The sequence below is a fragment of the Parambassis ranga genome, unplaced genomic scaffold (assembly GCF_900634625.1).
Source record: "Parambassis ranga unplaced genomic scaffold, fParRan2.1 scaffold_24_arrow_ctg1, whole genome shotgun sequence".
NCBI lineage: Eukaryota > Metazoa > Chordata > Actinopteri > Ambassidae > Parambassis > Parambassis ranga.
This window is the reverse complement of record NW_021144797.1, coordinates 2071814-2084380: the sequence shown is the minus strand read 5'-3', so window position 1 is coordinate 2084380 and position 12567 is coordinate 2071814. Positions and strand designations below refer to the sequence as shown.

Sequence of the window (12567 nt, the reverse complement as noted above, 5' to 3'; positions counted from 1 at the left end):
CCTGACTGTTTTGGCCCCCTGGCCATTTTTGACTCTGTTTTTTCCCCCTGGCCATTTTTTACTCTGTTTTGGCCCCCTGGCCATTTATGAACTTTGTCTTCTTCCCGAACTTTTGCCCATTGGGTCACCTTGTGTTGAACTCTGGCCTTGTAATTTTGTTTTGGTCCCTCCTCCGGACCTCCCCCCACCCTCCCGGCTCAGTTTTGGACTCTTGTTGTATTTTTCCTTCAGGGACGTCTGGGAGCCGTCCCTTGAGGGGGGGGGGGGGTACTGTCATGAGCCAGGGTCTTGGCTCATTGTCTTTTATTATATTGTTTATTTTGTTATTTAGTTTTCAGTGTTTGTCCTCTTTCTCTGCTCCTCCTCAGTCCTTCCCTCTCTCCTTCTCTTCCTCCCTCCTCTTTCTCTGCTCCTCCTCAGTCCTTCCCTCTCTCTTTCTGTTCCTCCTCCCTCCTGTTCTCTGCTCCTCAGTCCTTCCCTCTCTCCTCCTCTAGCCTCCTCCCTGATTATCAGCTCCTCCCTAATTGTGTTCACCTGTGTCGTCTCTCCTCTTTTTAAGCCCTGTGCCTTCCCTTGGTCTTTGTCAGTTCTTCCCTTGTGACTCCCCGTGTGCACCCCTGTGTACTCCCTTGTGATCCACCTCGTGATCCACCTCTTCGTCCTTCTTCTTCCTCCGTGTTTCCTCATGTTTCCCCGATCATCCTCAGGTTTGGTTTGGTTTATTCTTTTGTGTTTATTTTGTACTTTTTACCTTTTGTCTGGCACTGTTTCCAGTAGCCCTCCTTTCGTTTACCTGCTCCTCTGGACTGCTTTTGTTATTTAGCTTTGAATAAAGCTCCTTTTGTTGAACATTATTTTTGTCTGCGCCTGGGTCCTACCCCACACGTCACATAACACGCACTGCGCACTGCAAAGGTCGCACTGCACATGCAAAGGCCGCACTGCACACTGCAAAGGCTGCACTGGTCCGCACTGCACGAGCCGATATTTTGTGGCCCCCCACTTGACATCAAAGTTTAGAGTTAGTGCGGCCCGCACATTTTTCTCACACGCACTTATTTACTGAGTCCGCACTGCGCACTGCAAAGTCCGCACTGCACACTGCAAAGGCTGCACTGGTCCGCACTGTGCACTGCAAAGTCCGCACTGCAAAGGCTGCACTGGTCCTATTTTTACTACTTTTACTATTAAACTCGGACAAGACTGAGGTCATTGTTTTTGGACCGAAACATCTCAGAACTAGTTTATCAGATAATACTTTCTCTCTGGATGGCATTACTCTGGCCTCCAGTACGACTGTGAGGAACCTTGGAGTTATCTTTGATCAAGACATGTCGTTTGTCTCTCATATTAAGCAGGTCTCCAAGACCGCTTTCTTTCACCTGCGTAATATCACTAAGATCAGGAGCATCCTCTCTCAGCGTGATGCTGAAAAGCTCATCCATGCTTTTGTCACTTCAAGACTGGACTACTGCAACTCTTTATTGTCAGGATGTCCACATTACTCCATCAACAGTCTGCAGCTGATCCAGAACGCAGCAGCTAGAGTTCTGACAGGAAGCAGCCAAAGGGATCACATCTCTCCTGTTCTAGCGTCTCTTCACTGGCTCCCAGTGGACTCAAGAATACACTTCAAGATCCTTCTTCTAACCTACAAGGCTCTTCATGGACTTGCTCCATTGTATCTGCAGGACCTGATTGTACCATATGTTCCTAATAGGACACTCAGATCTCTGAGTGCAGGTTTACTAGTAGTTCCTAGGATTCATAGAAGCAGAATGGGAGGACGAGCTTTCAGCTATCAGGCACCGCTATTATGGAACCAGTTACCAATCTGGGTCCGAGAGGCAGACACTGCCTCCACCTTTAAGACTAGACTTAAAACTTTTCTGTTTAGTAAGGCGTACAGTTAGCCTTAGACCTAGTGTGTAGCACAGCTATGCTGCTCTAGGCCTACGTTGTCAGGGGGCACAAACATGATCCACTGAGCAGTTTCCCTCTCACCCTCTAACCTCTCCTTTTCTCTCCTTAGTCTGGCTCACACTGGTCTCAAGACCTGGATGATGACCTGCAGTCCGGCCCGTGAAGTCTCTCTTGCTCTACGTTGTCGGGTGGCACAAACACGATCCTCTGAGCACCCTCTGACCTCTCCTCCACTCTCCTTAGTCTGGATCATACTGGGTAATATCGTCTCATAATCTGTGTTAACTGTCTTCCTTGTAGTTCTGTGCCTCGCTCTCGCTCTCTCTCTTTGCAGGTCTCAAGACCTGCATGATGACCTGCAGTCTGGTCCCTGATCTCTCCTGTGCTCATCGACTTCACTAGCCCCTGCTGCTCATCCTTGCTATCAAATTACTATTCCTACTTATGGACTGACGATATATATAGATATCTATTACAATATAATCACTGTTTCATCTTGCTATCATGTTTGCTCTGTACTGTATCATGTTTGTATCATGTTTGCTCCTCTCTCTCTCTCTCTCTCTCTCTCTCTCCTTCATCCTCTCTCTCCTCTCTCTCTCTCCTTCATCCTCTCTCTCTCTCTCTCTCTCTCTCTCTCTCTCCCTCATCCTCTCTGACTAGCAGCAGGACTGGTTCCCCCTTAAGTTGACGGGTCCTGCTCAAGGTTTCTTCCTCTTAAAGGGAGTTTTTCCTTACCACAGTGCTCTTAGGGGGGTTCCTGTGAAGCGCTTTGAGACAATGTCTGATTGTAATATGCGCTATATAAATAAAACTGAATTGAATTGAATTGGTCCGCACTGCAAAGTCCGCACTGCGCACTGAAAAGGCCGCACTGCACACTGCAAAGGCTGCACTGGTCCGCACTGCGCACTGCAAAGTCTGATTCGTTATACTCTGTTTATAGTCGTATTCATCTTGTGCATTTTTATCACCAACACCTTGCAGCTGTGGAGCTGACTGACTGTTAAAGGTGAACGGTTATCAGTGTAGTATTCTAGTGTGACCCATTTCAGGGTAAGTCTGACCTGGAAGTGGTCGAGCTGCGGGCAGAGTTTGTCCTGAAGCTCCGCTGGGTGGAAGGAGTTGAAGGAGGAGGTGGAAGAGACACATTGGCCTGTGAGGGGTAATAGAGAGGAGCATTAAAGGGTACGCTGCTGTGGCTGCATTAGTCCTGCTGTTTGAGCTGTTTGAGCTGTTCTGCACCTGCAGGAAGTATTTCTCCAGCGCCGGTCTGACGTCTGGGTTTTTCTCCATGGCCTCATTCAGCATCTTGTCAATAACCTTGTTAAATTCCTTCATCTCTGTCACTTTAATGTCCTTCTCTTCAAAAGGAGAAGAGCACTTGGAGCACTGGAAAACAGCAGGACATTACAGAATTAAACAGGTGGTGTTCTGTATACACACACAACACCCCCTGTGTTTACTGCCGCGTCATGAAATGAGCGGTTGATTTTAAACCTGTTTTGTGGCTCTGTCGAGTTTCTCCTTCTGAAATGTGATGTCTTTGTTCAGTTTCTCCAGGAGTGTCTGATTTATTCTCATCTTTTCTCCCTCCTCTAGTCTTGTTCCTTTCCTGGAAACAGACACACACCCATGAATACACTAAAGCTGAACATGCACATACACAGAGATTCATACGAGATCAATGTCAGGCAGATAGTTTAAACAAGTTTATTTTTGGTCTAAAGCTTTCACAGGGGCGCTACATAATACACCCTCTGTATTCCCTGTAGTATTGTGCAGTGATGGCTGCACAAAAGAGATGCAGCTTTAGGCCACATGGTCTGTGGGCGACTTCTACAAAGGAGGGATCTGTGTGCTCCATGGGTGCTGGACTAAGTGTGTAAATGATTGATTCTCTAACTTGGCCCAAAGCATATCCATCACTGTGTTGCAGTGATAATACACTGACTTACAACAAAAAAACAGTAATTTAACTATTACTGCCTGCTGAATGTTGACCATTATGCTAATGATATATGAGCTAACAAAGTATTTGCATGGTTAAGATCCAGTTAATCCAGAATCAGTCTGAATGTAACCTGAGCCGTCGAAGACTAATTGCTTCGTTCTCAGTGATCTGCTCTACACTGGCTATAAACAACAATAACCTGCATGTCCTGTTGGAGCTCCTGGATCGTTTGTTATCCTTCAGCTTCACTTCAGCAGCTCTCAGCTGCTCCTCCAGCTTCAACTTCTCCTGATAGTCCGGACCTAAAACGAAAACAAATTACATTGTGGCCAATTAAAGCTGCCACCATCATTTAACAATCAATCAATCAACAAGTATACAGTTGAAGAGGGCTGTGGCTGGTTTACATACTGGATTCTTCAGCTTTGTTGAAAGATTTGCGGTATACAGAGTTAGAGTTGCTGAACAGCTGGTTGGTGTTCTCCAGAGCTCTCTTTTCCTGCTCCAGCTTGTGGATTTTAGCATCCAGCTCATCACCCTTCTGCTTAAGTTCCCCTTTCTCTTGTGCAACCTGGTGAAAAGCACACACAGATGATGCAAAAGTCTGGAACCATGGTGTGTGCTTCAGTAGACTATGTGTGAAGAGCTCCGACCTTAGTGATGTAGTAAGCCTGTGACTGCTCCCCCTCCGCCTCAGGACCTGCCTTGGTCAGGGTCACAACCTCAAAATGTTTCTTAATGGTTTCAGTCTTGGACAGTTTCTCATTGAGTTCAGCACTGAGACACAATGATTGACATTGAGTGATGTGACAAACCTTTGAGAACTGAGTGATTTGTTTTTTTTTTACCTGAGTCTCTGCCTCTCCTGTTCACCGAGCTTCAGCTGCTGGCTGAGCATTTCTTTGTACACCTTGATCTCATCCTCCCTCTCTGTCATAGCTTTCTGCAGGTTCAGCTTCCTCTTCTCCAAAGACAGCACGCCGTCTGCCTTGTTGTACAGCAGATCCCTCATACGCTCCACCTCTAGCTTCATAAACTTGTGCTCCACCATGCTGTCCTGATAGGGAACCCATGAGTTTAAAATCACAGTGCATACAGCCTTTCTGTCAGGTCCATTCTTAGCTTTGAGGAAAATCTACTTCAACCTTCAGTTTCTCCTCCAGCGCAGCATTGTGGATCTTGGCTTCCTTCAGTCTAAAATACACAGAAACATAAAACAGACATTGTGTAGTACATTACCACAGCTCCAGTCAATACACACACAGAGCCCTGCTGTGATACACTGACTTGTCATTGTAGTCCTGGATGTCCTTCTTCATCGTGGATATGTGGGACGTCAGCATCTTCACATCAGAGGTTGTTCTCTCTAGGTTGCCTTTGCAGCTTTTCAGCTGCGGGACACACGAGAGTCAGTTCACTTATAATAATATCAATATGAAGGCAGTTTATTATTAGTCCACATTCAGCACCTCATCCTGCAGCCTGCCACAGTCACTCTCCTGCTCCTTCAGCTCCTGCTGCAGTTTTACTGCCTGTTTGTTGGCCACCGCTGACTTCCTCTCGGTTTCTTTCCTGTTGTTCCTCTGGATCTCCATCAGGTGCTTCTTCTCTGCAATGGCGGCCCTGTTTTCCCTCAGCTTCTGGTTGGCTTTTGCAAGTTGCTGCAATAATAATTGCAGATTAAGATTAAGATTAAGATTAAGAAACCTTTATTAGTCCCACAATGGGGAAATTGCATTTTTGCAACGGCATACAGACAGCAAGGGATAAGTTAGGAAAAAGATATATACAATATAAAATAGGTTACCAATAAAAGATATATACATTATAAACAGTTTACATATTTAACAGTTATTGCACAGGTGAGTGGAGGTAGAAATGGTTTATAAACTGTACATAGTGCAACTAAATAAATAACAGTAAAATAAAAGCACACTGTGGTGTGTAAGTATTGCTCCTATCAGAAGTGTTTATTATAGAGTCTGACAGCAGCAGGAAGGAAAGACCTTCTGTATCTCTCCTTCACACACCGAGGGTGGAGCAGTCTGCCACTGAAGCTGCTCTGCAGGGCTGACAGGGTGTCCTGCAGGGGGTGGGACTCATTGTCCAGCATGGATGTTAGTTTTGCCAGGACCCTCCTGTCACCCACCTCCTGCACTGAGTCCAGAGAGCAGCCCAGGACAGAGCTGGACTTCCTGATGACTCTGTCCAGCTTCTTCCTCTCCCTCTCAGTGATGCTGCTGTTCCAGCAGACCACACCGTACATGATGACCGATGCCACCACAGAGTCATAAAAAGTCTTCAGGAGTGCCCCTTTCACTCCAAAAGACCGCAGTCTCCTCAGCAGGTAGAGCCTGCTCTGGCCCTTCCTGTACAGTGCGTCTGTGTTGTGAGTCCAGTCTAGTTTGTTGTTGAGGTGAACACCCAGGTATTTGTAAGAGTCCACCTGCTCAATGTCCATTCCCTGGATGTTCACCGGTAAGGGGGGGGCTGAGTGTCGTCTGCGAAAGTCCACCACCATCTCCTTGGTTTTCCCTGCATTGATCAGGAGGTGGTTTCGCTGACACCAGTCCACAAAGTTCTGCGTCAGTCCTCTGTACTCCGCGTCATCGTCATCTCTGATGAGACCAACAATCGCAGTGTCATCAGAGAACTTCTGCAGCACACAGCCGTCAGTGTTGTGTCTGAAGTCCGACGTGTAGAGGGTGAAGAGAAAGGGGGCCAGGACGGTCCCCTGAGGGGCACCCGTGTTACAGGTGAGCAGGTCAGACACACAGTTCTGGGCTCTCACAAACTGTGGTCGGTTTGTGAGGTAGTCCCTGATCCACTCAGACAGCAGGTGGTCCACCCCTGTCTGCTCCAGTTTGTCCTTCAGGATCGCCGGCTGGATGGTGTTGAAAGCACTGGAAAAATCAAAGAAGGTGATTCTCACAGTGCTGCCGGGCTTCTCCAGGTGAGAAAGAGCTCGGTGTAGCAAGAAGGTGACAGCGTCCTCCACTCCAACATTAGGCCTGTAGGCGAACTGCAGCGGATCCATGGAGGAGCCCACTGTGGAGCGGAGGTGTCTCAGGACCAGTCTCTCCAGTGTCTTCATGAGGTGGGATGTCAGAGCCACTGGTCTGTAGCTGCTGAGGTCTTTGGGGTGCGGTGTTTTAGGCACTGGTACCACACAGGAGGTCTTCCAGAGCTGTGGTACCACCCCCAGCTTGAGGCTCAGATTGAAGACATGCTCCATAACTCCACACAGCTGGTCTGCGCAGGACTTAAGGAGCCTGGAGCTAATGGCATCAGGTCCAGCTGCCTTCCTTGTCTTGGTTTTCCTGAGTTCTGTTCTCACCTGGGCTGCTGTGAAGGACAGGGGTGGGGGTGGGGGATGAGTGTCACTGTGTGGGTGTGAAGTGGTTTGATGTTGTGATAAGCTAAGAGTGTGGGGGGCTGTGGGAGAGGAACAAAGGCCAGGAGTCAGAGAGTGGAGGTGCGACTGCAAGGGGGGAGGAGTGGGTGCTACATCAAACCTATTGAAGTGTAGGTTTAGGTCATTTACCCACTTCTGATCCCCCTCAGCCTGTGAGTGGGGTGTGTTGTAGCCAGAGATGGTTTTCAGGCTTCTCCACACCCCGCTGACGTTCTGTTGCTGCAGCTGCTCCTCCATCTTCTTCCTGTAGCTGGCTTTTCCCTCTCTGATCTTCCTCCTCAGCTCCCTCTGTGCAGCCCTCAGCTCATCCTTGCTCCCTGACCTGAAAGCTCTCTTCTTCTCCTTCAGGAGAGCTTTGATTTCAGGGTTAATCCACGGCTTGTTGTTGGAGAAACACCGTACCGTCTTGGAAGGAACAGTGTTCTCAACACAGAAGTTAATATAGTCCGTTATGCAGTCCGTTATTGTGTTAATGTCCTCCCCATGTGGGTCATAAAGCTCTGTCCACACAGTGGTGTTGAAGCAGTCCATGAGAGCAGCCTCACTCTCCTCGGTCCATCTCTTCACTCTGCGTGAGACCGCCGGTTGCCTGTGCACAACAGGAGTGTACACAGTCTGCAGATGGACTATGTTATGGGCAGCTGTTCCCAGGGGAGGGAGGGGGGATGCAGAATATGCCTCCTTGGTGTTGGCATAAAACAAGTCCAGTGTTCTATTGTCTCTAGTGGGGCAGGTGACATACTGGGTGAATGTGGGCAGAACAGATGAGGGAGACGCGTGGTTAAAGTCTCCAGAGATGAGGAAGAGGGCCTGTGGGTGCTGTGTCTGCAGCCTGCTGGTGACTGAGAGCAGGGTGTCACAAGCTGTGTCCGCGTTAGCAGAGGGAGGGACGTACACCACCGTTACAATCACATGTGAGAACTCCCGTGGCAGATAGAAAGGCCTCATGCTAACTGCTAACAGTTCGATGTCCCTGTTGCACAGTTGTTCTTTAATAGTGCAGTGTCCCGGTTTGCACCACTGCACGTTCACATACACAGACAGCCCCCCTCCTTTCCCCTTACCGCTGTCCGCCGTTCTGTCCGCCCGCAGCAGGTGAAAGTTTTCCAGCAGAAGAGTAGAATCCGGGATGTTCTGTGTGAGCCAGGTCTCGGAGAACAGAAGGACGCTGCTCTCCATGTACTCACGCTGATGGCGAGTTAGTGCCGCTAGCTCATCCATCTTATTGGGAAGAGATCTCACATTTCCCATAGTGATGGTGGGGAGAGCCGGTCTGAAGCATCTCTTCTTATCCCGACGTTTCTTCCCGGCACTGCAACCCCGGCGGGTCTTCCGAACCAGTTCCGGGGGTATTTGGTGTCTGTCCCTGGGGAACACCACAGCGCTACGCAGCGCAAACAGCTGTTCCCGACTGTAAACAACGCGAGCCGCTTCATGCATTGTCGCGCTGGATGTGGTTGTAAAAGCAGAAAAACAGCGAGAATCCTGATAAAAAACTGCAGGGACACAGTACTATACCCTACAAGTGTGTAGAGAAGAAGTTTTGTACAAAAATAAAAAGTGAAGAATAGCAAAAAGTAGGAAAAAAAGAGACAGTAAGCAGGAGCCGTTGCAAACAGCAGCCGGTCTCCACCAGCGCCGGAAGTAGAGGAAAAGAAAAGAAAGAAAAGACTCCTGTGTGAATTCACTCTAGAATGAATGACCAGTAGATGTTTAATGTCCCATGCTTTACCAGTGCACACTGCTGCATCTCAGCATCTTGTTACTTCATGTTCTTGATAGTGTTTTCCCACAGGTGGGTAAGCTGCTGTGTCTCCAGGTGAGCCTGCTGCAGATTCTCTGTCACCTTATCCAATGCAAGCTGGTACGACAGCAGAGGGATTTTAATGGGAAACCACAACTGCCTACACATACTGTTAGTAATAACACCATGGATGTGCTGTGTTTTTACACATTACCTGGGCTAATTTTGTCTCAGTCTTCTCTTTATCGAGTGCTTTGAGCTTTTCATTGGCCTCCACAGACTTCTTCTCTATCGCCAGAATGAGCGACTGCACCAGGGGAGGTTAGACAGCTGTTAGCTGATGATAACTCAAAGCTGTAAGTGCTGCAGAAGAGAGATGTTTTCATCTCTTTACCTTGATCCTCTGCTCATCTTGCTGAGCGTATTTGTTGATGGCCATCGTGTCCTCATATTTGCCTGCTGACTCCTCCAAAATGCAATCCATTGTCTGCTGGTCCCAGTTCATCTGCTGCCTGAACTCCTCCAGCTTCTGTTTGGCCTTGAAAATGTTGTTCTGGGGATACAGATACATGTTATTGTGGCATCACAATCTATAGCTACTTCTCTTTTCTATTTTTTATTTATGAAAGGCTCGGACCTCCAGCGTGTTTTTCCTCTCTCCTAAGGAGCTTCTTAGCCGTGTCCTGAGTCAGACGGCTAGTTTCTCTCTCCGCGAGGGCTGTGTGGAAGTATATAAAGGTTACCTACGCGCTGATATGATACAGAGCACATATTTACTCGTATGTATGCTTTCACTCAGAGAAAAAGGGGGACTCTCCACACACACACACACATACACATACACCCTTACAGAGAGTTAGGGAGGATGTTTACATTACTGGAGCCCTTTTTGTGGTGAAGGTGGACGTAAGATAAATCATCCAACATAGGAGGGAAACAGAGTGTTTCACAGTCATAAATAACATTATTATAATAAGTAGGTGTGGATAACGGGTAACATGTCCCAATATGGGAATACCAACGAGGGTCTTGAAGAACTGTTTATCTATTATGCAAATGTACCTCAACTTTCAATAAAACAAGCCTGTGTCCAGGGGAGGGGCAGAACACTTATGGACGGGAGTGAAGCAGACTGAAAGGCCTGTGTTCACTAGGTGTTCTCCCTTTTGCAAAAGGTGAAACTACAAAACCCAGGGTATTTTCTTTCACTCAATGTTCTGAATACAGGAGACGGAATCTGACAATCCGGGGTGACCAGGGAAGGTCACGACAATTTGGTGGCCCGTACGGGGATAAAAGGTAATTATATTTTTCTCAGATCCGTCAATTGAACACAGGGGTTGATTACGAACAGACAGAGGACATGTGGCGCGCCAACAATAAGGTGAGCAGACCTTTTATATCTGCATTGACTACTCTAAAGTGTAACGTGTCCCGAGCCTTAGTAGTAATCTGCCTGTAAATTATACGAACATTGACTGAAACAAAAGAATAAGAGAAATGGAAAAAAGAGGTTAAAGAATTCTTGTAAGAGTAAAGATAAAGAGTAAGAGAAATGAAAAAGAGGTTAAAGAATTCTTGTAAGAGTAAAGATAAAGAATAAGAGAAAGGAAAAAGGAAAAAGGGGTTGCAAAATCCTGAGTGTGGCGACTCCACCGGTGCTCTGACGAGAGGCCGGAAAAGCTGGGTTTGAGTCCCGGGGCTTGAGGAACCCTAAATCACTACATAAAGAGAGAGGAAAAGGAACAACAGGCAAACACATGGTATGGATGTTGGAACGACTGGAAACTGAAACAACGACCGCACTAGTTAGGCGGAAGTTGTAGTAAGTCAACAGGCTTCCAAATTACAGATGTATAAGATTCTGGTGTCATGGAAGAGAGGCTAGTCTCAAATCCACTGGACTGAGTACTAGGGACATAGCGTGCCATATTTCTCAGTCGGCCGGAATCCAGACAGTGCAGGGCACTGATTTATGACTGTGAGCCGTCTAAAAGAGAGACGGCAAGAACAGATGAACTGTGAGTAGACGGACCGGCTACAAGAACAGAGGGAAGTCCTGTGAGTTCAAAAGCACCCCTTACTGAGACACACAGCTGAGAGTGAAGCTGTAACACACACACATATTGAGCGCTCATATTATGGGTAATGCATGAATGAGAAATGTGGATGAGTGCCAGGGACGTGTGAGCTTAACGTAAAGCAGTGGTCTGTTGAAGTAGGTTCACTCACGAACTGGATTAGTTTTTTTTTCTGATGTGTACATAGTTTGGTAGACGACATAGAAACCTTGTAACTGCAGTTTTGTAAATTTGAATTTAAACTATAGTTTTGTAATTCCTACGTGACCACGAGATTAAGACTTTAATGACTGACGACATGGACTTAAGTGTGCACAGAGACATGACTGACGATGGGTGGGGTCCGCACAGCCCACTAAAGACGGTAGAAGAACAGCTGACGGTCTTAGGCGACATACTGAACCAGACTTATGACTCTAAGACTGCAGCGGCAGAAGTGATTCTTATGAAGGATGCTGTAGATAAGTTGTTGGCAGAAAGATGTTGTGAAAGTTGATGGTGAAAGATAGAGGAAGTTTGCAGAAGGAGTTTTGGAGAAAAGAGGGAGAAGCGAGGTAAGACAGAGAGAGGGCCAAGGAAAGTGCAGAGCAGTGTGGTTGGACTAAGAGAGGAAAATTTAGAAAGGAGCAGGAGAAGGCGGAGGAGCGAAGAACTCAGTGGGCGAGATGGGCTTTGGTATGTCAGGGTGTAAATCACCTCATGACAGGAAAGCCCAAAGCAAAGAAAGGGAAAACAGAAAAGAGTAGCGACCCTCCCCCCTACACACAATCTAATATACTGCCCTTTATATCCTTTGCCTAGTGGAGCAGCCTGCCCCACCTTAAAATGGGATCTGAAACAGAGTCCAAGAGAATATATTAATCAAAGCAAAGACGCATGGATTAGACACACAGGTTGTCATCCAGGTAAATCAGGCATTCAGAGGGTGTGGTACAGGACCGCCGTCCTAAACAGGGTCCCAGAGAATGTGAAAAATGCCATGGAAAGTAAACTAGACATGGCAGATTGTGATTCCAATGTGTGGGAGAGACATTTAAGATAAGATAAAACTTTATTATTCTGGAAGGGAATTCTTGTGCCAGAGGAATCAAGTTACATTAAATGCAGTTAAGTACAGAGTATGAGTGTATAAGTGTCACTATAATCCAAATCAGAGTATAGTACGCAGTATGGGGACAATATATGATACTTGGATTTTTTTAGTGCATCATTTGACTCGTTCCCAGGATGCAGCACACACACAAAGTAAGGATGTACAGGAATTATAGACTCAATTATTAAAAATGCAACTGGCTGAGGCCAGACAAAAAGCTAATGACAAAAAGAAAGACAAAACTAATAAAGTCATGGTGGCCACTGAGGGCTCCACTACACCGCCTGACACACCTTGGGTGCCACAGCTATTTTATCCTAATTATGATCAGCCGCCCACAGGGTCATACAGGGGCAA

The 12567-nt window shown here is 47.1% G+C and overlaps 1 protein-coding gene across 1 annotated transcript; it reads right to left on the bottom strand.

Annotated features, from left to right (window-relative positions):
- Positions 1-4995: 4995 nt before the first annotated feature.
- On the bottom strand, positions 4996-9152 carry LOC114430568 (coiled-coil domain-containing protein 39-like). Its single transcript, XM_028398644.1, has 4 exons — positions 9025-9152; positions 5347-5538; positions 5165-5268; positions 4996-5071 (listed from the first exon to the last, which is right to left on the bottom strand). The coding sequence occupies exons 1-4, from the start codon at positions 9040-9042 to the stop codon at positions 4996-4998; spliced, it is 390 nt and encodes a 129-aa protein (XP_028254445.1). The 5' UTR covers positions 9043-9152.
- Between the last annotated feature and the right edge of the window lie 3415 nt (positions 9153-12567).

Coding starts and splice junctions, on each gene's coding strand:
- LOC114430568 (XM_028398644.1), bottom strand. Junction 5,269..5,346: donor GTGGCAGGCTGCAGGATGAG/GTGCTGAATGTG, acceptor TGTGTCCCGCAG/CTGAAAAGCTGCAAAGGCAA. Junction 5,072..5,164: donor ATCCAGGACTACAATGACAA/GTCAGTGTATCA, acceptor TGTGTATTTTAG/ACTGAAGGAAGCCAAGATCC.